Raw genomic sequence first — 25,469 nt, forward strand, 5'->3', positions numbered from 1 at the left:
TTAAAAAGATGTCTGTCTGTCCTGTACTGTCTAGTAATTCATCTGACCTTGTCGATTACTATAATGACATACTCGCCTCATGTCTTGATGAGCTGGCTCCTTTGAGAACCAAATTTGTTTCATTTAGTCATTCTGCACCATGGTACACAATTGAGCTTCACCAAATGAAATCCCGTAAACGCCAGCTTGAAAGACTTTATAAGAAAACCGGTCTAACAGTACATTATCAGATTTATTCTGATTATCTTCAACATTACAAAGACGCTCTTACGGCAGCCCGATCCACTTACTATTCCGAACTCATACATGCTGGATCAACAAATCCTAAGACTCTCTTTTCCACAATAAATAAACTTCTCAAACCAGTTGACAATACTACCAATTCCTTTACAGTTGACAAGTGTAACTCTTACCTCTCATTTTTTCAAACAAAAGTTGAGAATATCCACAATTTTCTGACAGTTTCCCCTGTCATCTCTGTTTCTCCGCCTATCTCATCTCAATTTATTACTCAGCCTCTGTCTCAGTTCTCACCTGTGTCTCTTTTGGACCTATCTGAGATCTTAACAGGGATGCGAAGCTCCACTTGTGTTTTGGATCCTGCTCCATCAAAACTTGTTAAGGGTTGTTTTCCAGTTATCTCATCACTTATCACAGAGATAATCAATTCCTCTCTTAGTTCTGGCTCAGTCCCTCAATCACTCAAATTGGCTGCTGTTACTCCCATACTTAAAAAACCTGGACTTGACTCTAACATTATGAGTAACTTTCGGCCCATTTCCAATCTTCCATTTCTGTCGAAAATACTGGAACGTGTTGTTGCCTCACAGCTCAAAGATCACCTAAATTCCAATAATCTATTTGAATCATTTCAGTCTGGTTTCCGCCCCCAGCACAGCACTGAGTCAGCCCTCCTCAAAGTCACAAATGACCTTCTTCTTTCCTCAGACTCTGGACAAATTAATATTCTCGTCCTCCTTGATCTTACTGCAGCTTTTGACACCATTAATCACTCCATTCTTCTGTCCCGCCTTGAATCCTCTGTCAACATCACTGGTACTGCCCTTTTGTGGTTAAGGTCATATCTCATAAACAGACAACAGTTTGTTAATATCAACAATTGTAGTTCTGCCATTGCTCCACTGTCCCAAGGCGTTCCCCAAGGCTCAGTGTTAGGTCCCCTTTTGTTTATTCTTTATATGCTCCCCCTTGGTGACATCATACGTCGGCATGGTTTACATTTCCACTGCTATGCTGATGATATTCAGCTTTACATCTCCTCCAAATCCATTAATACTGAACTTCACTCCACTCTGACAAATTGCATCACTGAAATGAAATTGTGGATGAAAGCTAATTTCCTCAAATTAAACTGTGAAAAATCAGATATGATCATCGTAGGTCCTACAACCCTGGCAAAAACCACAAAAAATTTTCAAATTACCATTGATAATGACACTTTGTCTCCGTCTTCTAACATCCGAAATCTTGGTGTAATTTTTGATAGCAACCTCTCTTTTGACCGCCATGTAAATCACATCACCAAAACTGCTTTCTTTCATCTAAAAAACATAGCACGTCTACGTCCATCACTCTCCTTTTCTGCCGCCGAAACCTTGATTCATGCTTTTATTACATCCAGAATTGATTATTGCAATAGCATCCTTTATGGTACATCTAACAAAATCCTAAAAAAACTTCAGTATATCCAGAATTCAGCTGCTCGCCTCCTTACTCATACTCGCTCCCGTGATCATATTACACCTGTTCTACAAAAACTTCATTGGCTTCCCGTTGCTCAACGCATTCAATTCAAAATTCTTCTATTCACTCACAAAGCTCTCCATAATCAGGCCCCATCCTACCTCACCGACCTGCTCCATCAGCACATTCCCTCCCGTAGCCTTCGCTCTTCTGAGGCTAACCTACTGTCCATACCCTCTAGGACCAAGCACCGGACCTGGGGTGACAGGGCCTTTTCCATAGCTGCTCCATCTTTATGGAATGCTCTCCCCAAACACCTACGAGATTGTCCTGACCTGTCCAAATTCAAGTCACTTCTCAAAACTCATCTATTCAGAGTGGCATTTAACTTGTAACAACACAAAATAAATGCTTTTATTTTTGCTATTCTTTTTAATAGTTTTTATACTTAGATCACAACAGAAATGTGAAGTCCTAGATCCTAAAACTTGTAAAGTTTTCAGTTTCCTGATTGCATGTAAATCTGTCCTGCTTCTGTCTAATTTTAAGAAATTGTTCTATATTTGTTGTTCTCTCTCATAATTTAGCTAATTTTTAATGAACTGTCTTATGCTGCTCTCTTTGTTTTTATCTTAATTATTCTTGATGTTGATGTACTATTTTGATTTTGTACTATGATTTGTATGGTGTATGTACGTATTTGTTTTGATTATTTGTCTTATGTAAAGCGTCTTTGAGTATCTTGAAAAGCGCTATATAAATAAAATGTATTATTATTATTATTATTAATTATTTAATGTAAATATTAAAGCACTTTACACTCAGTGGGCAATTTATTAGGCACACCTGCTCATTCATGTAGTCGTCCAGTTAACCAGCGCGACACATCGAACTGGATCTGGCGCAGAGTGTCAAGAACTGTTGAACTCCTGGTTTTTACACACAAAACTTTAGAGTTGGTGCAAAACAAACAAAAAACATCCAGTAAGTAGCAGTTCTGCAGGTGAAAACAGGATTTAAAAAAACATTGTTCCATCTGATAAATGCAGTTTGACAACGGCAATATATTCACAATATTTATTGCAGGTTAATCATTTAATTACAAGTTAAACTTAAATGACGAGATATTTGAATGAGGAAGAGCCCGAGGTGTGTGTTTTTGTGATACTGACAAAAATCTGAACTATACTGAAGCGCTTGCTTTATTCTTATGTATAGCTGCAAAAGTAAAGAAGATACTCTGGATGATTAAGGTCATGACAACGTAAATCTGATGTTTTATTGCCTCTAGAGATTTGATTTCCTAGATAATCACAGACTTGTACATTAGACCTTCTACCTTTCACCTAATTGCATTGCATTTCAGTCAATATGGTCAGCTGGTAAGCTCAAAATACAAAGAAAGAGTCTGTGGTGGACAATAGTGAGGACCCATCATTCCTCAGACTGTCACTGTCCTCTCTTGCAAAATTCACCAGCCTTCCAAATCTGCAGTGACGCCAAGCATGGAAACGTTCCTGGTTTGATTTTACTCTGCAGAATTCAGGTAAGGAACCTAATCACATGGGAACGGAAGCCCGACGCTAGCTCTGAGCTGAGGGGATCGACTGTTTCAATCCAGCGTGGAATCATACGGTCCATTTCAGACACCTGAAAAAGAAACGGAAGAAAACGAAGCCGTGATGTGTTATCACCCGGACGTTGCACCACAGGCTGATATCTGAAAGCTGATGGCAATAAAGGTTAGATGAGTTAATGAATAAATGTATTGATTGTGAATCCAGACAAAATCTTTTAATCTGACTGTATTTAGCAGAGCGGTAAACATTTGATAGCCGGATGGCAAAGCTGAGGTTCGATATGATGTATTCAAGATCCCAGCCTATCCCAGCTTTTCAATGGGCGCAAGGCACAAAGTAACACCCTGGACGGGACGCCAGTCCATCACAGAGCAGACACACACACACACACATTCATTCACCTATAGGGCAATTCAGTGTCTCCAATTAACCTGACTGCATGTTTTTGGACTCCCGGAAGAGGAAACCCACGCAGACATGGGGAGAACATGCAAACTCCACACAGAAAGGACCCGGATCGCCCCGCCTTGGGTTTGAACCCAGGACCTTCTTGCTGTGAGGCAACAGTGATACCCACTTAGCCACCCTGCAACATTTATATGAAGATAAATATAATGTTACACATTTCGTGATCAGAAGAACCTCACACGTTACCTGGTCTCGTGGTGTGTTGCTAAGCAGCGTATACAGCAGTAGCGAGCGCCGCAGGAAACACAGGTGTAGTTGGAGGGGAAGCCGCAGACGGCGCAGAAATGTCGCTGCGGGAGCTGCGAGGGCTCGGCGCACGCCGTCAGATAATTAGGACCCTCGCTTACACTCAGTTCCTACACGGAGAGTGATCAGCACACAGACTTACTCACATCACTTACAATATCATTATATTTATTAATGTAAAAAAAAGAACGTAAGATTATTAATGCATGTCCATATTGAGCATGTGCTTTATGGTTTTTTTTGGGGCTGAAACGGAAAAGAAAGCAGTTCAAGCTGCACACCCACTGTTACCATAGAAACTGGGGATGGGATGGGCATGAATACTGAAATACTTGCAAGTGTCAGCATTACCTCCTCCTCAAGCAGAGCCTGAAAGTTCTTCCTGAAGCGCTGTTTGAAATGGTCACCTCTGGTCTTCTTCCTTCTCTTCCCTTTATGGTTACAATACAGACACAAAAATGAATTAAGTTTAAAATGAAGCGATACAGAGTGCTCGGTGGTCTAAGTGGCCTGGTCGGGCAGGACGGATGTGGATTTAACTTATTGCTACTGTCTGGTGGTGGAGGAATACTTCAGGCTAGGGTGTTCCACCTCAGACAGAATGGACTGTGCTGTTCCATGACCCTCCTTGACCAGCATGTGTGTGCTGAACTGAAGAACGTGTGAATGTTAACCTGGTTCGTTACTCTCATCAAACTGTGGCAGTCGTTTGACGGGCTGAGGAATGCTGGAATGCGGATCGTCCTGGAAGTTGTCCTTCTCGAGCGCTTCCAGCTGACGTGTCAAACGCCGCTGGCGAGTGGCGTTATCCAGCACACGCCTCTGGTTGGGATCCTGTGATCGCACTGTAGGTACATAAGAGACAAATGTCTGTTCATGGACGTTTCATTCCTCGTCTAATAACGAATTATTACATGTAATAACTTGTGTATTAACTAATTACAAAATATTTGAGAGGTGTGAGATCACAGACTGAACCCAAGAGCCTGGATGCATCATTTTGATTTTTAGATCAGTATGTGTTACTGTTGCAGCAGCATGATGTGACTCTTGGTGATGATACCACTGTTCCAGCAGCAACAATCACATAACTGCTTATCATATCTTATCATATTTACTAACCACTTTATCTTAGTCAGGGTTGTGGAGGGTTCTGCACCTGTACAAGAACACAGGGTGCAAGGTGGGAGTACAGTACACCCTTACTTACACTTAGGGGACATTTAGAGAAGCCTGTTTACCATCAGCATGTTTTTAAAGAGGTGTAAGCAAAGGCGAGAATTGAACCCAAGACCTTGAACTTGTAATCATGGATTTTTAATGACGTTGTGATACATGGTTTTTTCTTCCTTGGTGATGACACCACTGTTCCATGTACTTTGTACTTATGGATGGTTGTTTGTACAGATCATCTTGTGACCTGAAGTTATTTTAAATTATAATTTATGTGAAAATAGTGAAATTAGTAAAAGATTAATGCATGTCTGTATGGGATTTAGTGTTAACAAAAAGCTGCTTTATTTTATTTATTCTATTTACTCACATACAACGGGGAAAAAAAGCAAACGTTTACAATTAAATAGTTACGAACAAATAAGAAGAGATTAATAAAAACAATAATAATAACTAATAATTTAATTATAACTGTGCGGATTACCGTGACCATACTTTGTTTAACGTCTTTGTTTACACATTTCTGCAAATAGGTTAGATTTTACATTCTTTCATAAAAAAACAAACATCTAATTAACATGCACCTTAGCTTATTTGCCAGTAAAAGTCTGTACACGCCACTTCCAATACATAAAAATATAAATTTCAATAATAAAGTGAATCGCTGTACGGATCACTGTTACCATACAGTGGCTAACCAACCAATATCACAAATTAAACGTTTTCGTTACATCGTTACATGTACTTTAGGCACATATTTAGCGTTTCTATGTAAACTCAAAGTAAAAATTTTGTTATAATGTAAGTAATGTTGGTGTAAATTAAATGAATACAAACAAAACAAATACAAACCTGCTATTTTCTTATCCGCCATATTTTACAACAGAATCCTACAACGGAAGCCTAACAAGGACACACCTAAGGCGCTTGGTATTTTTGCCAACGAGCTAATCTGAGTAAAATAAACAGCGAAATATAAAGCCGCAGATTAACTATTTTAAACGATTTGTATAATAATATGTGACTTTATGCGAGTCCAGCTGTGTTTAATAAAGAGAACAGGAGATAATTTATAAGAACTGATATATATATTTGTGTTGCTTTGGCTCCCTCTGGTGGCAGTCGTTTAAAACTTATGTTGCACAAACAGCAAGCAAAGTCGGTCAAAACACTCACCTTCTTGATCCAATCAGGGTCGCGGGGGGGTGCTGGAGCCTATCCCAGCTTTTCAATGGGCGCAAGGCACACAGTAACACCCTGGACGGGGTACCAGTCCATCACAGGGCAGACACACACACACACACACATACTCATACACACACCCATTCACCTATAGGACAATTCGGTGTCTCCAATGAACCTGACTGCATGTTTTTGGACTGTGGGAGGAAACCGGAGCACCCGGAGGAAACCCACACAGACACAGGGAGAACATGCAAACTGGGGATCGAACCTGGGGATCGAACCCAGGACCTTCTTGCCGTGAGGCGACAGTGCTACCCGCCAAGCCACCATGCCGCCCCTCGGTCAAAACACATCATGATTAAACTAATAAAATGTTTTACACTTTGGTTACATTCATGACAGGAACGGTAGTTACTCATTACACAAGATTAATCAGTTTACAAGGTTATATCAAACACAGTCATGGACAATCTTGTATCTCACCTCACTTGCACGTCTTAGGACTGTTGGAGGAAACCGGAGCGCCCGGGGGAAACCCATGCAGACACTGGGAGAACATGCAAACTCCACACAGAAAGGACCCGGACCGCCCCATCTGGGGATCAAACCCAGGACTTTCTTGCTGTGAGGTGACAGTGCTACCCACCGAGCCGCCCCTCGGTGAAAACACATTATGATTAAACTAAAAAAATGTAAATGCAAATCTCTTTGTCATTTCTATTTTTTCATATTACAAGGCGTCCATGTGCACAAAGTTCTACACAATGAAGCATGAGCTTGTATTTGTATTATGTTATGGTGTATAGATAATGGGCATGTGGGTAGGCTGTCTCATAAACTCACAATTACGGAAAATGAATCAATAAACGTAGTTTTCCCTAAAACTACATCATGTTAGAACTCGAACTGCTACCTTGTATGTAACCACATTGCACCTCAATTCTGGGGTAACGTGAACGCTGCATGTTCTGACTGAATCAAAAGTGAAAGTAAGGGGATTTGTGCTTGTTCAGTCTGAAACTCAGTGTTCTGAAACTCAGTGTTCCGTAAACTCAGTGTTCTGTAACCTCAGTGTTCTGTAACATCAGTGTTCTGAAACTCAGTGTTCTGTAAACTCAGTGTTCTGTAACCTCACTTCGGTCTTCTTGTAAACGGTGTGATATTTTCCAGCAATCCTTGATCATTTTTTGAAGAAAATGGAGTCAGGTGAGTTTACATTACAGCTACAGTTCATGTAATCCTCACAGGTTATTTACTGCAATGTAAACACAATGTTAAAAACATCTCAAATATAGTGTGTTATTAAGCCTTTTTTTTTATTTTCAAAACATGTAACTTCCTGTTCAGTATGACCCTACTTTGGTTTTTAGAAAATCGGACACTGAGCGGAAGTGGGGCAGAACAGGGCAGCCAGCAGCACACAGGGGGGGCAAACGTGGTTCAAGAGACCAAAGACACCAAGACAATGAGTAAGTATGTGGCTGGTTGAGGGTTAAATAGTTAACTAATGCCTTCAAACCCATGCCACTATGCTATTCAGTTTCAATCCATTAATAGTCTGTAAACATTATTAATAAAGTCTCTCTAGACAAATATACATTTGTATATTTGTATATTTGATTTTATGTATTTGTATTTGAGCTTTTAAAATGCATCATACAAATTATTCGAATATTAAAAATCTATTATAATACTATACTAAATTATGTAATATATTTAAATCTGTTACGTGGTGGAGAGAGGACTCAAGCGCGGAGGTTAAATAAACAATAATTTTATTTGTTAAATGAAAAATAATAAACACAAAACAGAAACAAAAACCAATCAGGAACCCTGATGGATGCCGCTGGGCACTGCAGGCAACTAAAACAAAAAGAGGAAAAATAAGGAAGGCTGGACGCGAACCCTGGTCGTTGAAGAGAGAACCGGGCGCGTTACCAGCGCGCTAATGTAGCGCGGGTGAGGGGGTGTGTGTAGGCACTGAAGGCGCTACAGCGAGCTGAAGCAGGGATAAAAAACCTCCGCTGAAAACCTAGCCCCAGCACAGCGGTTGGCTAGTGTAGATCGCGATCGGCGGACACTTCGCTTGTGGATGCAGCAGTGGAATCACACCGATCTGAAAGAAGAGAGAAAGTCAAAGGTTCAGATAGTCAAGCTCGCAGATGAGGATTCGAACCGGGGTTGCTGGCGGTTCAGCCGAACGCTTATCGGCTAGTGCTAAATGCTAAGCGTTAAAATAATAGCAGCACGAGGACTGCACGGCGTCGCACCATGCTAATTCTAAGAGAGGTAAAAGCAAAAGACTAACTACCTCGACCTTGCGGTCTACACACCCGAATGGCCTTGTGCCACCCGGGGTACCGTCTGGCCCTTAGAAAGGCATAGGGGCGAGCTGTCATCAGCCCTCACGGACACCGAAGTGCCAAACAAAAAAAAAAAGGAAACGAAAGCAGAAGGTGCGATGCCTGCAGCCTGGCGGCATCCCCTTAAATAAGGGAACCGCAGCTGCAGGTCGTTCGCCCTAACGAGCTGGCCAATTACTTAAGGCCACGCTCGTTACTGCTCTGTAAGGCCTGTGACGTCAGGAACGAGTGGTAAGTTCCACTGACGCCACAGAACCTTACAAAAACATATTATTATAGTCTTTTACCAGAGGATTGTCAACTGACAAAAAATCCATTATTATACTAGACACTTTTCAGTCCCCCTAAATGTGTTTAATTCTTATCTGAAGATCTAGCATCAAGGGGGGCGGGGGTACAGGATAGACCGATCATGGTGTGAGGAAAGGACTGCGATGGACTGACCCCCTAACGGGAGGGTGATGGAAGACCCACTGTGACCCTAAAAAAGAAAGATTTTGATTACTGTTGTGCAGCTGTTACAGTGGGTGCTGCACAAACACATGCATCTTGAAGACCTGGGTTCAATCCTCGACTCTGGTCACTATATTTGTCTGTGAACTCTGGTTTTCTCCCAAATACATACGTGTGTGTCACCCAATATAGGGTGTATTATTTATTGCCTTTCTGAGAATTACTGCTATTCTGAGCATAATGAATCACTTATATCTGTTACTTAGTATTTATTAGATTTACTGGATTTGATTCAAATGTTGATTCATAGTGTTGCTTTGCTCTGATTCCTTTCAGATGAAGAACCTTCATTTGCACCGCTGAGACGCTACTTTACTGTTGTAATTGGAAAAACACCAGGAATTCATCATCATACCATACAGAAGAAGCTTCATGAAGAATTACATGATCTGCAGGAGGTGGAAACAATAGAGGACTGTAATTTTCTTTTGGTTTTCTGCACTGGACCTACCATCGAAACAGCACGTAAAATGCTCCCCTACCCACCAGGTATCACACAGATTGTTAATTAATGCTACAAGTGAATAAACATACCTTAAATACCATACAGCATCACACTATATGACTGAATGTAACAAATACAACATACAAGTACAATGCACACATATGAATGTTAAAACGTATTTTTATATTTCCACAGACACCAAACCTGCCGTAATCGTGGTGTTAAAACCTGATTCAGAGCCTTCGGTATCAGACAGCAGCGAAGTTATGGATAGAAAGAATACAATCACAGTTAAGTGGCTGTTTCAGAAGGATCAGTCCCTTGACAATACTGAAGCACTTACCAGAGTTCTAAACTGGCTTATGGTGAGATCTTTTCTACAGTTCTACAGTTTTTTAGTGAATCAGGTTATTTTTTTAAACTACAAAGTGATATTTCTTTGCAGGAAAAACTTTTTCCAGAGGGTTCGGCTGATAGTGTGAAGTGTGATTCTTCCTCACAGGTTGATGCCAAAAAACAAAAATCAATTCCACGTAAGTTAAATTTGCATTTACAGACAATTACAGATTTCTATTACAAATCTATAATCTAACCACCCTGAATTCTGAATAGTTGATGTGTTCTCTTGGTGTAATATCATGTTCTGTTTAATGATTTCACGGTGGCTAAGAATCTCCAGGCAGGGTGGTCCAGGTCCTTTCTGTGTGGAGTTCAGTGTCTCCAAACTCACAATTACGGAAAATGAATCATTAAACGTTTTCCCTGAAACTACATCATGTTAGAACTCGAACTGCTATCTTGTATGTAACCATAATGCACCTCAATTCTGGGGTAAAGTGAATGCTGCATGTTCTGACTGAATCTAAAGTGAAAGTAAGGGGATTTGTGCTTATTCAGTCTGAAACTCACTGTTCTGTAACTCAGTGTTCCGTAAACTCAGTGTTCTGAAACTCAGTGTTCCGTAAACTCACTGTTCTGTAACTCAGTGTTCTGTAACCTCAGTGTTCTGTAACCTCAGTTCGGTTTTCTTGTAAACTGCGTGATATTTTCCAGCAATTCTTGACCATTTTTGAAGAAAATGTCAGGTGAGTTTACATTTCATCTACAGTTCATGTAATCCTCACAGATTGTTTACTGCAATGTAAACACACTGTTCTCAAATATAGTGTGGTAAATTAGGCCTTTCTTTTTATTTTCAAAACATGTAACTTCCTGTTCAGTATGACCCTACTTTGGTTTTCAGAAAGTGGGGCAGCACAAGGCAGCCAGCAGCAGACAAAGGGGGCAAACGTGCCCGAAGCCACCGAGACAATGGGTATGTATGTGGCTGGTTGAGGGGTAAATAGTTAGCTAATGCCTTCAAACTTATGCCACTATAATAATAATACATTTTATTTATATAGCGCTTTTCAAGATACTCAAAGACGCTTTACATAAGACAAATAATCAAAACAAATACGTACATACACCATACAAATCATAGTACAAAATCAAAATAGTACATCAACATCAAGAATAATTAAGATAAAAACAAAGAGAGCAGCATAAGACAGTTCATTAAAAATTAGCTAAATTATGAGAGAGAACAACAAATATAGAACAATTTCTTAAAATTAGACAGAAACAGGACAGATTTACATGCAATCAGGAAACTGAAAACTTTACAAGTTTTAGGATCTAGGACTTCACATTTCTGTCGTGATCTAAGTATAAAAACTATTAAAAAGAATAGCAAAAATAAAAGCATTTATTTCGTGTTGTTACAAGTTAAATGCCATATTGAATAGATGAGTTTTGAGAAGTGACTTGAATTTGGACAGGTCAGGACAATCTCGTAGGTGTTTGGGGAGAGCATTCCATAAAGATGGAGCAGCTATGGAAAAGGCCCTGTCACCCCAGGTCCGGTGCTTGGTCCTAGAGGGTATGGACAGTAGGTTAGCCTCAGAAGAGCGAAGGCTACGGGAGGGAATGTGCTGATGGAGCAGGTCGGTGAGGTAGGATGGGGCCTGATTATGGAGAGCTTTGTGAGTGAATAGAAGAATTTTGAATTGAATGCGTTGAGCAACGGGAAGCCAATGAAGTTTTTGTAGAACAGGTGTAATATGATCACGGGAGCGAGTATGAGTAAGGAGGCGAGCAGCTGAATTCTGGATATACTGAAGTTTTTTTAGGATTTTGTTAGATGTACCATAAAGGATGCTATTGCAATAATCAATTCTGGATGTAATAAAAGCATGAATCAAGGTTTCGGCGGCAGAAAAGGAGAGTGATGGACGTAGACGTGCTATGTTTTTTAGATGAAAGAAAGCAGTTTTGGTGATGTGATTTACATGGCGGTCAAAAGAGAGGTTGCTATCAAAAATTACACCAAGATTTCGGATGTTAGAAGACGGAGACAAAGTGTCATTATCAATGGTAATTTGAAAATTTTTTGTGGTTTTTGCCAGGGTTGTAGGACCTACGATGATCATATCTGATTTTTCACAGTTTAATTTGAGGAAATTAGCTTTCATCCACAATTTCATTTCAGTGATGCAATTTGTCAGAGTGGAGTGAAGTTCAGTATTAATGGATTTGGAGGAGATGTAAAGCTGAATATCATCAGCATAGCAGTGGAAATGTAAACCATGCCGACGTATGATGTCACCAAGGGGGAGCATATAAAGAATAAACAAAAGGGGACCTAACACTGAGCCTTGGGGAACGCCTTGGGACAGTGGAGCAATGGCAGAACTACAATTGTTGATATTAACAAACTGTTGTCTGTTTACGAGATATGACCTTAACCACAAAAGGGCAGTACCAGTGATGTTGACAGAGGATTCAAGGCGGGACAGAAGAATGGAGTGATTAATGGTGTCAAAAGCTGCAGTAAGATCAAGGAGGACGAGAATATTAATTTGTCCAGAGTCTGAGGAAAGAAGAAGGTCATTTGTGACTTTGAGGAGGGCTGACTCAGTGCTGTGCTGGGGGCGGAAACCAGACTGAAATGATTCAAATAGATTATTGGAATTTAGGTGATCTTTGAGCTGTGAGGCAACAACACGTTCCAGTATTTTCGACAGAAATGGAAGATTGGAAATGGGCCGAAAGTTACTCATAATGTTAGAGTCAAGTCCAGGTTTTTTAAGTATGGGAGTAACAGCAGCCAATTTGAGTGATTGAGGGACTGAGCCAGAACTAAGAGAGGAATTGATTATCTCTGTGATAAGTGATGAGATAACTGGAAAACAACCCTTAACAAGTTTTGATGGAGCAGGATCCAAAACACAAGTGGAGCTTCGCATCCCTGTTAAGATCTCAGATAGGTCCAAATGAGACACAGGTGAGAACTGAGACAGAGGCTGGGTAATAAATTGAGATGAGATAGGCGGAGAAACAGAGATGACAGGGGAAACTGTCAGAAAATTGTGGATATTCTCAACTTTTGTTTGAAAAAATGAGAGGTAAGAGTTACACTTGTCAACTGTAAAGGAATTGGTAGTATTGTCAACTGGTTTGAGAAGTTTATTTATTGTGGAAAAGAGAGTCTTAGGATTTGTTGATCCAGCATGTATGAGTTCGGAATAGTAAGTGGATCGGGCTGCCGTAAGAGCGTCTTTGTAATGTTGAAGATAATCAGAATAAATCTGATAATGTACTGTTAGACCGGTTTTCTTATAAAGTCTTTCAAGCTGGCGTTTACGGGATTTCATTTGGTGAAGCTCAATTGTGTACCATGGTGCAGAATGACTAAATGAAACAAATTTGGTTCTCAAAGGAGCCAGCTCATCAAGACATGAGGCGAGTATGTCATTATAGTAATCGACAAGGTCAGATGAATTACTAGACAGTACAGGACAGACAGACATCTTTTTAACAAGAGAATCTGAGAAAGCAGAGGGAGAGATATATTGAAGATTCCTGAAGGATATTTTACGTTTAGCTCTAGTGATGGGCCTAGTGACCTCAATGTCCATGATGATTGTCAAATGATCAGAGACAGTAAGGTCATGGCTGGACGGCTGATGAACTAGGACACCAGTAGAGCAGACAAGGTCAAGAGTATGACCTTTTTTATGAGTTGGAAAATGTATATGTTGTGTGAAATTAAAACACTGTAACAATTCCAAAAATTCCCTGGCAAATTTACAGTTGTTGTCATCAATATGGATGTTAAAATCACCCATAAGCAGTACAGAGGATGAGAGGGCACTAAGCTGGGTTAAAAAATCTGAAAAATCAGAGAGAAAGGAAGCGTTTGGCTTTGGCGGACGATAAACTACAGCAGTGACCAGAGGAGTAGGCCCTGACAACTTGAAAGCCAGGTGTTCAAAAGAAAGAGCAGCAGGAAAAGACAAAGTGGTTATTTTAATATCATCCCTATAGACTGCAGCAACACCACCACCTCGCCCTTCCATACGAGGTTCATCAATATACGAGTATCCCATTGGCGTGGTCTGATTTAACGTAAAATAATCCAAGGGTTTATGCCAAGTTTCAGTGAGACAGAAAAAGTCTAGTTCACTGTCAGATATAAATTCACTGAGTACAGTACTTTTTGTGTTGAGTGAACGAACATTAAGCAATGCCATTTTCAAGTGGTATTGTTGTGTAGTTGGCTGTGAGGAACGAGGAAGAGAACGGAGATTTGCTAAGTCCACTCCGCGTTTCCCATCCCACTCCGTGGACAGCGTTGTCATGGAGACTACACCGCTACTGGTGTGCAAGGCAGCAGCGCTCTGATGACGTGTTTGCGGAGCGACAGTGCGCACGGCTGACCAGAAGGATGGAATAGCGTTACCGTTTCGAAGATAAACAAGCTTTCTCCGGGAGCCCCTGTGAATATAACGAGGCCGGCGAAGGAGTCCAAGCTGTTTGATGACTGAAATACACGATGGAGTAGTGCAGTTGTTGAACTTCCTCAGCTGGTCAACGGAATAGTTCAACATCGTGCCGATCCCAGGAAAACTCATCCACCGTTCACCACCGGCCGCAGACGCGATGTACAGTAGAAAGAACAAAAAGTATCAAAAGCACAAATAAAAGTATCAAAAGTAACATAAAAGAAATAGATCCACAAGGTGTGTAAAAAGATGAAAACGAAAAACGATAAAAATACAATAAAATACGGTAAAATACGGTAACGGTAGCGGCAGCCAAATGCGCCAGCGTCCACCATCACCATGGCAACTCTAGCTCTATGCTATTCAGTTTCAATCCATTAATAATCTGTAAACATTATTAATAAAGTCTCTCTAGACAGATATACATTTGTATATTTTATCTTATGTATTTGTATTTAAGCTTGTATAATGCATCATACAAATTAAATATTATTCGAATATTAAAAATCTGTTATAATACATAGCTAAATTATGTAATATATTTGAAACATATTATTATAGTCTTTTACCAGAGGATTGTCAACTGACAAAAAATCCATTATTATACTAGACACTTTTCCGTGTCCCTAAATGTGTTTAATACTGTGCTTATCTGAAGATCTAGCATCAAGGGGGGCGGGGGTACAGGATAGACCGATCATGGTGTGAGGAAAGGACTGTGATGGACTGACCCTCTAACGGGAGGGTGATGGAAGACCCACTGTGACCCTAAAAAAGAAAGATTTTGATTACTGTTGTGCAGCTGTTACAGTGGGTGCTGCACAAACACATGCATCTTGAAGACCTGGGTTCAATCCTCGACTCTGGTCACTATATGTGTCTGTGAACTCTGGTTTTCTCCCAAATACATACGTGTGTGTCACCCAATATAGGGTGTATTATTTATTGCCTTTCTGAGAATTACTGCTATTCTGAGCATAATGAATCACTTATATCTGTTACTTAGTATTTATTAGATTTACTGGATTTGATTCAAATGTTGATTCATAGTGTTGCTTTGCTCTGATTCCTTTCAGATGAAGAACCTTCATTTGCACCGCTGAGGCGCTACTTTACTGTTGTAATTGGAAAAACACCAGGAATTCATCATCATACCATACAGAAGAAGCTTCATGAAGAATTACATGATCTGCAGGAGGTGGAAACAATAGAGGACTGTAATTTTCTTTTGGTTTTCTGCACTGGACCTACCATCGAAACAGCACGTAAAATGCTCCCCTACCCACCAGGTATCACACAGATTGTTAATTAATGCTACAAGTGAATAAACATACCTTAAATACCATACAGCATCACACTATATGACTGAATGTAACAAATACAACATACAAGTACAATGCACACATATGAATGTTAAAACGTATTTTTATATTTCCACAGACACCAAACCTGCAGTAATCGTGGTGTTAAAACCTGATTCAGAGCCTTCTGTATCAGACAGCAGCGAAGTTATGGATAGAAAGAATACAATCACAGTTAAGTGGCTGTTTCAGAAGGATCAGTCCCTTGACAATACTGAAGCACTTACCAGAGTTCTAAACTGGCTTATGGTGAGATCTTTTCTACAGTTCTACAGTTTTTTAGTGAACCAGGTTATTTTTTTAAACTACAAAGTGATATTTCTTTGCAGGAAAAACGTTTTCCAGAGGGTTTGGCTGATAGTGTGAAGTGTGATTCTTCCTCACAGGTTGATGCCAAAAAACAAAAATCAATTCCACGTAAGTTAAATTTGCATTTACAGACAATTACAGTTTTCTATTACAAATCTATAATTTAACCCCCCTGAATTCTGAATAGTCGATGTGTTCTCTTGGTGTAATATCACGTTCTGTTTAATGATTTCACGGTGGCTAAGAATCTCCAGACAGGGCGGTCCAGGTCCTTTCTGTGTGGAGTTTGCATGTTCTCCCCGTGTGTCCGGTTTCCTCCCACAGTCCAGAAACTTGCAGTCAGGTTAATTGGAGACACTGAATTGCCCTGTAGGTGAATGTGTGTGTATGTGTGTCTGCCCTGTGATGGACTGGCGCCCTGTCCAGGGTGTTACTGTGTGCCTTGCGCCCATTGAAAAGCTGGGATAGGCTCCAGCACATCCCACTCGCGACCCTGATTGGATAAGCGGTTAAGAAAGTGACTGAGTGTATAATGATTTAATATAATTTACATTTATGCTATTAATCACTTTTATCCAAAGCTTCTTACAGTTGTGAACTACGCACGCGATTTAGGATTAAGGGCTTAGGATTTAGGATCAGAAAAACAAACAATGTAATAATTCTTTTCAGGGACTGACACCACCAACACCCAAATCACCAACACCCAAACCACCAACACCCAAATCACCAACACCCAAATCACCAACACTCAAACCGGTAAGCTTTTCCTTCCATTATCTCTCTAATTCTTTTAACAACTCTGTGTAGTGATGTCAACCAGGTAAGTTGAATAGCGCCAGCGCCCTCTGCTGTTTAAAGTGAAGATCGATTCATTTTACATTACCGATTTGAATCGTGGCACATGTGCACCGATTTTTAACTGTCTTGTGGTGCATCGTTACATCCCTACTCATTATATTTTCAAGTCATTTATTTGTAAGGAGCCATTTCTTTTCTCAGGGACCCAACAGTAGCAACCTGGTGCTGATGGGGCTCAAACTAGCAAATGTCCAATCAGTAGTCCAGTACCTTAACCGCTGTACTACGACAGCCAATAGAGAGTCAGGTCTGCTGCTCACTTGGTCCTTGGATAGATGACGTATCAGATGTTAAACTTATAAGAACAATTACTCATGATCACCAATTTGATCACCCTGTGTTTTTCAGCTGAAATCAAGACCAGTCATATAATTAAATTTTTCACCTGCCTCTCTGGAAACACTCTGAACACTCACATGGATTTTCTGAGAAGGCTTCATAATCGAATACTAGGACTGACAGAGGTGGACACTGTGGATAAAAGTGACGTTATTCTGGTTTTCTGCCCCATCGTTTCACGAGCTGGAACTGACATCAGTGCAGCGATGGGACGCCTCACTAGTTTATCTGGTGATGTATATTCTTACTGTATTCAACCTTGACAAATGGACCACTGTTCCATGTATTTGTGTGAATAGATGATCTGAAGTGAAATTTGAGTGACATTGTGTGGAGTTTTATAGAGGTGTGTGTGGAGTTCCAGTTAATTGTTTTGGCTCATATGAATGTAGCCAGACAGGAAAGTCACCACCTGCAGTGATGATTAACAATGCATGATTCTGCATGATAAGGACATTCTGCAACATTCAAATACATTATAGAACTTTCTACACCAGTAATGGATACACCAATTAGGCATAACATTATGACCACCTTCCTAATATTGTGTTGGTCCCCCTTTCGCTGCCCCATATGCAATTAACTGGTACGCACTGTGTATTCTGACACCTTTCTATCAGAACCAGCATGAACTTATTCAGCAGTTTGAGCTACAGTAGCTCGTCTGTTAGATCGGACCACACGGGTCAGTCTTCGTCCCTGCTGCTGGTTTACCACTATTCCTTACTTGGACTATTTATGATAGATACTGACCACTGCAGACCGGGAACACCCCACAAGAGCTGCAGTTTTGGAGATGATTTGACCCCCACTAACAGGTGCCGTGATGAAGAGATAATCAGTGTAATTCACTTCACCCGTCAGTGGTCATAATGTTATGCCTACTCGGTGTAGACTGACAGTAAAATTCCAATTACATCCATTCAAAATTACACAAACAAAAAGGGAAGGTGTCTGAATATTTAGGTACCACACAGATAATCCATTAATGCTACATGTGGATAAACGTACCTAAAATATCAACCACCACAAATGAACAGCATCACAATATATGACAGAAAGTAACAAATACAACATACAAGTGTAATGCACGTACATATAAATGCTAAAACGTATTTTTATATTTCCACAGACACCAAACCTGCAGTAATCGTGGTGTTAAAACCTGATTCAGAGCATTCTGTATCAGGCAGCCGCAAAGTTAAGGATAGAAAGAATACAATCACAGTTGAGTGTGTGTTTCAGAAGGATCTGGGACTCCTGGAGTCCCCTTACAATGATCAAGCACTTACCAGAGTTCTAAACTGGCTTATGGTGAGATCTTTTCTACAGTTCTACAGTATTTTATTCAACCAGGTTTTTTTTTTTTTCAACTGCATTAACAATGAGATATTTCTTTGCAGGGAGAACGTTCACCAGAGGGTTCGGCTGATAGTGCTAAATCTCGGGTTGATGCCAAAATACCAAAACCAATTCCACGTAGGTTAAATGTGCATTTACAGACAATTACAGTTTTCTATTACAAATCTATAATCTAACCCCCCCTGAATTCTGAATAGTTGATGTGTTCTCTTGGTGTAATATCAAGTTCTGTTTAATGATTTCACGGTGGCTAAGAATCCCCAGGCAGGGCGGTCCAGGTCCTTTCTGTGTGGAGTTTGCATGTTCTCCCCGTGTGTCCGGTTTCCTCCCAGAGTCCAGAAACATGCAGTCAGGTTAATTGGAGACACTGAATTGCCCTGTAGGTGAATGTGTGTGTGTGTATGTGTCTGCCCTGCGCCCATTGAAAAGCTGGGATAGGCTCCAGCACATCCCACTCGCGACCCTGATTGGATAAGCGGTTAAACTCTGTGTAGTGATGTCAACCAGGTGAGGTGAATAGCGCCAGCGCCCTCTGCTGTCTAAAGTGAGAAGGTTGAATCATTTTACATGAATTACCGCTTTGAATCGTGGCACATGTGCACCAATTTTTAACTGTCTTGTGGTGCATCATTACATCCCTACTCATTATATTTTCAAGTCATTTATTTGTAAGGAGCCATTTCTTTTCTCAGGGACCCAACAGTAGCAACCTGGTGCTGATGGGGCTCAAACTAGCAAATGTCCAATCAGTAGTCCAGTACCTTAACCGCTGTACTACGACAGCCAATAGAGAGTCAGGTCTGCTGCTCACTTGGTCCTTGGATAGATGACGTATCAGATGTTAAACTTATAAGAACAATTACTCATGATCACCAATTTAAACACCCTGTGTTTTCCAGCTGTAATCAGGACCAGTCGTAAAATCAAATTTTTCACCTGCCTCTCTGGAAACACTCTGAACGCCCACAAGGATTTTCTGATGAGGCTTCATGATCGAATACCAGGACTGACAGAGGTGCACACTGAGGATAAAAGTGACGTTATTCTGGTTTTCTGCCCCATCGTTTCACGAGCTGGAACTGACATCAGTGCAGCGATGGGACGCCTCACTAGTTTATCTGGTGATGTATATTCTTACTATATTTCAACCTTGACAAATGGACCACTGTTCCATGTATTTGTGTGAATAGATGATCTGAAGTGAAATTTGAGTGACATTGTGTGGAGTTTTATAGAGGTGTGTGTGGAGTTCCAGTTAATTGTTTTGGCTCATATGAATGTAGCCAGACAGGAAAGTCACCACCTGCAGGGATGATTAACAATGCATGATTCTGCATGATAAGGACATTCTGCAACATTCAAATACATTATAGAACTTTCTACACCAGTAATAGATACACTGATGAGGCATAACATTATGACCACCTTCCTAGTATTGGGTTGGTCCCCCTTTTTCTTTCAAAACAGCCCTGTAACTGTGATGCTTTGTGTATTCTGACACATTTCTATTAGAACCAGCATGAACTTCTTCAGCAGTTTGAGCTACAGTAGCTCATCTGTCAGATCGGACCACACGGGCAAGCCTTTGCTCCCAACGTGCATTAATGAGCCTTGGCCGCCCATGACCCTGTCGCTGGTTTACCACTGTTCCTTCCTTGGACCACTTCTGATAGATACTGACCACTGCAGACCGGGAACACCCCACAAGAGCTGCAGTTTCAGAGACGCTCTGACCCAGTCGTCTAGCCATCACAATTTGGCCCTCGTCAAACTCGCTCAGATTCTCACGCTCGCCCATTTTTCCTGCTTCTAACATCAACTTTGAGGATAAAATGTTCACTCGCTGCCTAATATATCCCCCCCACTGACAGATGCTGTGATGAAGAGATAATCAGTGTTATTCACTTCACCTGTCAGTGGTTATAATGTTATGCCTTGTGGGTGTAGATTGACAGTAAAATGCCAAATTATATCTATTTAAAATGATACAAACAAAAACTGAATACTTATTGACTACAGTTGTATTGATTTATGGAATTATTGTGACTAATTCTTAATATTCTCTCTTCCCGCAGTCACCAAGCCTGCAGTTCTAGTTGTGCTTTATCACACATTCGATCCCGAGTTTGTTTTAACAGATAACAGCAACTGGTTGACCAGAGGAAACATGATTTGTGTTAACTGTCTGTTTTATGAACAAAATGGATTACTGTCATGCTTTCGAAATGAAGTTGCACTGAACACTGTTGCAAACTTCCTTTATCCTGAGGTGATTTTTTTATGGCAATTGTGTTAAAAATGATGTGATTTTCTATTAAATCAGAAAGACAAACAATGTAATAATTCTTTTCAGGGATTGACACTACCAACACCCAAACTACCAACACCCAAATCACCAACACCCAAACCACCAACACCCAAACTGGTAAGCTTTCCCTTCCATTATCTCTCTAACTATTTTAAAGAGACTCTGTAAAGATTGTTGACATGATCTCATAATTACAAAACGTAGAAGCAATATTTTTAAAAGTTAAACTGTTTCCCAATTGGTCACTTCAAACCAATAAAGATAAACTTAGACTCTGTATAATAATAATAAAGGTTCAATATGTTATTTTAGGTCTAAAAAATAATAAATCAGATACATTAAGCTGTTCACATCTCTGCTCTCAGTAACAGCAGGCATCCAGAGTATTTAATATGACGACAATTTCACTATTGTAGTCTTGTAAAGTGCTATTACAGAATATCTGAGAATAACTTGAGCACAGCATAAGCAGTGCATATCTGGTTGGAAATGAAGTAGAATATTTAGTATTAAAGAATGAAATGAAACGTATTTTAGAAATTAAATAGTACTTAGACTTTAAATAAATATAAAATTGTATTAAATATATAGGATTCACACACACACACACACACACACATAGAGGTTTTTGTCTTTAATGCTTCCTAAGACGACAGATTCACACAAAGCCTAACGACATCTCCACCAAAGGTAAACTGAAGTGTTTTAGACCATTATTTCAGTTAGTAGAAAAATTGATTAAGACCAACTTCTTCAAGACACCAGTTGAATCCTTTCCCGGCATGATTGACAGAGAGATTTTGCCAGCTAGATTAAGCACTAAACAATCTAAAGTTTTAGTAATGATTTTGTTAACAGTGTAACATGTCTTTACAGGATGTTGATGTGCCAGAAGGTGAAATGGTAAGTGTCGGGTTTATATTTGTCAGGTAAACTGATCATAAAAAAGGAAAAGATGTTTTCAGTTTTGATTTTGTTAACAGTGTAACGTGTATTTATAGGATGTTGATACACCAGAAAGTAAATCGGTAAGATTTGAGTTTTGTGAATTTACTAAGACACTTATAAAATCGGAACTTGCATGTTTGTATTGATCTTGATAAGTAATATCAATGTTATAACAAATACCAAAATTATTAACCTATTAGGACAGAAAATGTTTAATAGAGACTGGTGATACTGCTAACTCTCCTGAAAAAATCTGTTTTACAGAAATGGTTATCGTGGCTTCCATCAAATCCATGTATGTTACGTGAGTATATAGATGTGTTATTAATAGATGTATAGTTTATCATTTATAATTCTAATTCTTCACTATATTTTCTTTACTCATTTGACAAATTTTACACTTTTGATTTTACAGCCAAATCAAAGACAAAAATAAAGTTTTTCACGTGTGTTACTGGAAAACCGCTGAAAGTCCACAATGAGTTTGTACAAGATCTCCAGAAACAAATATCAGACCTGCAGGAGGTGAAAACAGTGGACGAGTGTGATTTCATTCTGGGTTTCTGCACCGTTGTTTCAACGGCTGAAATTGACATCAAAGCAGCCCTGAAACAGCTCATGGTAGTATCAGGTAATACATTTAGCATTCTTTATTATGTGGACTTTAAATTTGTTTAAATTTGACAGTATTTGACAGGTTTTAAATTTTTGAGTGTAAAGATTTTGAGTTATGTTCCTGAGACAGAATTAATATTACTCACTAATACTATACAAATGCTGAAAATGGAAAAAAAGGCGACATCTGCTGTTAAAAGAAAGTTAAAGATTCTCCAGATCTGTGTTTTGCTGTATTTTTATACCACCTTTACCAAAACAATGAACCGTTTTAAAGACAGAAGCAGGAACTAACCAAAAATAATCAGGAAGTCTTGAAACCTCAGAAAAATCAGGAATATCAGGAAACCTAAAACTTGAATTACTTTGATTTGCCTTGATGAAGCCAAGCTGGATGCTAAATAATTCAGACTCACTGACAAAGCCTGGGCTGAAATGTTTGGAAGATATGGCAGAATAGTGGCTAATAGCTTTAGCAGTTAGCCTGGTTTCTTTTGTTATTTTTTAGACTCAAGTTAAACACATAATGACCTCCATGTTAGATTATTATTTCCTGTCTTTAACATCTAGCTGTAGATTATCGTAAATTCTTCATTTTCTTTTTCCGAAGACTCCAAACCTGCAGTTCTTGTAGTGCTTCATCACACCTTTGATCCAGAATGCAACATACAAGATGGCAAAAGATATGTGGACAGAGTATATACGATCACCGCTGGTTTTCTGTTCTATGAGGATCAAGGATTACTGAAGTGCAAAAAGAATCTTGAGGCTTTCAGCAAAATTTCACAGTGGATTGAGTCTCAGGTATTTTTACTCCAGTGATAAATTTTAGTAAGCAAACTGTTGTATATGAAGTACACCGTGAGAATTTAATAATACAAGCAATTGATTGCAGGTTAATAAATCCTGTTCAGTTTGATCTGTTTGCAATCAGTTTGGAAAGCATTTGTAAAAGCATTTAATCTTATAAATACTAGTACCATTACAAACTGCTAGCTAGAAGGATGTAATTTTCAGTTCCTATGAACATGCACTTATACTGACTTCATCTAAAATAACTTAGTTAAACTTTAAACAAGCATCTGGAGGATTTTACCCTCTACAGTGCATAATATAATCAAAAGATTTAAAGAATTCATTAAAAAATCATAAGTTTATAAAGAGCAGAGCTAAAACAAAGACTACATATCTAAAAAGGTCAAAGAGAATTTACAAATCAGTGCTGCCTGTTTTATCTTATTTAACGTGACGTTACAAATGAATAAATGAATAAATATTGTCTTATAGAGTTCTTATTTGTTTATAATAATACAGTTATTTTTACTGTTATATAAATCATAATATTTTGTGTTTGTTTTACAGAATGCTAAGAAAAGAAAAAAAATCAACTAATTATTCATTGTAGCCCCTTGATCTTTTTAGGCCCCGTTGACGTCTTTTACAAAGGATTTTTTGTTGGGTTTATTTTTGTTTTTGTTATGTTTAATTGCTTGTATACCCAGGTTAGTGTGGGTGTGGCTGAAAAACTCGGACTCAGTAATTACTTTTAACAATATAGTGTAAAATTGTGCATACTGTAGTATCATAGTGTTATCACAAACCCATCACTGGCTATAAATGTGTAAAGAAAATGTGTGTGTGAAATCTTTCTGTTTATGATGACGATTAAATGTGATTTTTTATGACAAGGGTAGGAAAACATTTTAAATATTAAAAGACTAGCAATTATATGATGGTGAGGTCTCGGTCTGCTTGCATGTTGTTTCAATGTGATTATATACTGCATGTGAAATATAAGAGAAATAAAACAGTCATGTGTAGGACTGAGACAGTTAAAACACAGTATATCTTATCCATATCAAGCTGTATTAACATTTATATATACTAAATAATTTTCCAATGTCTTTATTCTGCTGTAATGAATGCTTGGTTAATGTATGTGTACGACTTGAGGGGTAGTGATTAAAACATTTAATATAAATTGTAATTGTAAGTACTGAATCTGTACTTAGCTTGTTTGCTTTTACACATTTTTGGGATACAGAAATCTGTCAGTCGTCTTTAACCTTTCATGGTGTTGTTTTATGTAGAAACTGTAATTGAAGATGATTGCTTAACTTTGATGGTAAGGTTTAAGATAAATTTGTGTAGCTAAATAGCTTACTAGTTACTTACTAAAGCCATTTTCTGGATGTTTTCAATTAAAATGTCCCTAAATGAATTGGAAATAGCTTTGCTTCTACAAGGGCTACATTAAAAATTTTGTAGTCCATGGTAAGGCATCATCCAGGGGAGTGTAAATATCAGTTTAACTTCCAATGTTCTTACACTAAGTAAAAGCTGATTTTACTAATTTCTAAAGTTTATTTCCACATTAGCCAAACAAAATTCTAAATTTGTCTAAATTACATCAGAAAAACTTGTAATAGAATTATAATTTTCAGATTGTGCTGGTTTTCACTAATAACCCTAAATCATTCGGTGTGAGGTATATGCAATAACGGAGGCATTTGAAGAGGGTTCGATTCCTTTTTTCACAACACTGTATCTAGACCGTAGATGATGAATTTAAGATTATAGCAGTGAAAGCAGACAGGAATAGAAGGTGATTTAGGGTAAACGTTACTGAGTGTTGTAATAAAAGAATCAAATGGAAAGTGAAAGAGGAACGGATTCCTGTAACTTGCTATAAATGAGGTAACAAACTGAAGTGCAAGAAGAAACACAACTGGGGTGTGTGGAAAGTGCTTTGGGTTGGGTTTCTGGTACTTAACAGCATGAAATAGTTCCAGCAATGAGCTTTTTAATATGTGAAGATCAGTATAATTCATTATACTATACTATATATGCATATACAGTGTAT

The 25,469-nt window shown here is 39.1% G+C and overlaps 2 protein-coding genes across 4 annotated transcripts; one reads left to right on the forward strand and one right to left on the reverse strand.

Annotated features, from left to right (window-relative positions):
- Positions 1-2,767: 2,767 nt before the first annotated feature.
- Positions 2,768-6,188, reverse strand: znhit1 (zinc finger, HIT-type containing 1). Its single transcript, XM_062988204.1, has 5 exons — positions 6,024-6,188; positions 4,673-4,843; positions 4,350-4,429; positions 3,939-4,108; positions 2,768-3,354 (listed from the first exon to the last, which is right to left on the reverse strand). The coding sequence occupies exons 1-5, from the start codon at positions 6,043-6,045 to the stop codon at positions 3,333-3,335; spliced, it is 465 nt and encodes a 154-aa protein (XP_062844274.1). The 5' UTR covers positions 6,046-6,188; the 3' UTR covers positions 2,768-3,332.
- Positions 6,189-7,379: 1,191 nt separating this feature from the next.
- LOC134303469 (uncharacterized) lies at positions 7,380-24,587 on the forward strand. 3 transcript variants are annotated; one of them, XM_062988894.1, is made up of 22 exons: positions 7,380-7,562; positions 7,727-7,825; positions 9,509-9,721; positions 9,873-10,042; positions 10,123-10,210; positions 10,921-10,992; positions 15,580-15,792; positions 15,944-16,113; positions 16,194-16,281; positions 16,846-16,932; positions 17,383-17,604; positions 18,506-18,687; positions 18,777-18,852; positions 19,635-19,856; positions 20,811-21,004; positions 21,089-21,160; positions 21,920-21,946; positions 22,045-22,071; positions 22,256-22,295; positions 22,407-22,622; positions 23,217-23,410; positions 23,969-24,587. In XM_062988894.1, the coding sequence occupies exons 1-22, from the start codon at positions 7,553-7,555 to the stop codon at positions 23,996-23,998; spliced, it is 2,712 nt and encodes a 903-aa protein (XP_062844964.1). In that variant the 5' UTR covers positions 7,380-7,552; the 3' UTR covers positions 23,999-24,587. The 3 variants fall into 3 exon arrangements, with proteins under 3 accessions (XP_062844964.1, XP_062844966.1, XP_062844967.1); XM_062988896.1 differs by having other exon boundaries at positions 22,256-22,286; XM_062988897.1 differs by lacking the exons at positions 7,380-7,562; positions 7,727-7,825; positions 9,509-9,721; positions 9,873-10,042; positions 10,123-10,210 and adding an exon at positions 10,751-10,762.
- The last annotated feature ends 882 nt before the right edge of the window (positions 24,588-25,469 follow it).

Source organism: Trichomycterus rosablanca, chromosome 26, assembly GCF_030014385.1.
Source record: "Trichomycterus rosablanca isolate fTriRos1 chromosome 26, fTriRos1.hap1, whole genome shotgun sequence".
Taxonomy (NCBI): Eukaryota; Metazoa; Chordata; class Actinopteri; order Siluriformes; family Trichomycteridae; genus Trichomycterus; species Trichomycterus rosablanca.

Bases quoted from the DNA above. Each gene is read 5' to 3' on its own strand.
- znhit1 (XM_062988204.1), bottom strand. From the start codon at position 6,045: ATGGCGGATAAGAAAATAGCAG. The intron at 4,844-6,023 runs GTTTGTATTTGT...ATGTACCTACAG, and splicing joins GGCGGATAAGAAAATAGCAG to TGCGATCACAGGATCCCAAC. The intron at 4,430-4,672 runs GTTAACATTCAC...GTAACCATAAAG, and splicing joins TGATGAGAGTAACGAACCAG to GGAAGAGAAGGAAGAAGACC.
- LOC134303469 (XM_062988894.1), top strand. The intron at 15,793-15,943 runs GTATCACACAGA...ATATTTCCACAG, and splicing joins AATGCTCCCCTACCCACCAG to ACACCAAACCTGCAGTAATC. The intron at 17,605-18,505 runs GTGATGTATATT...ATATTTCCACAG, and splicing joins ACGCCTCACTAGTTTATCTG to ACACCAAACCTGCAGTAATC.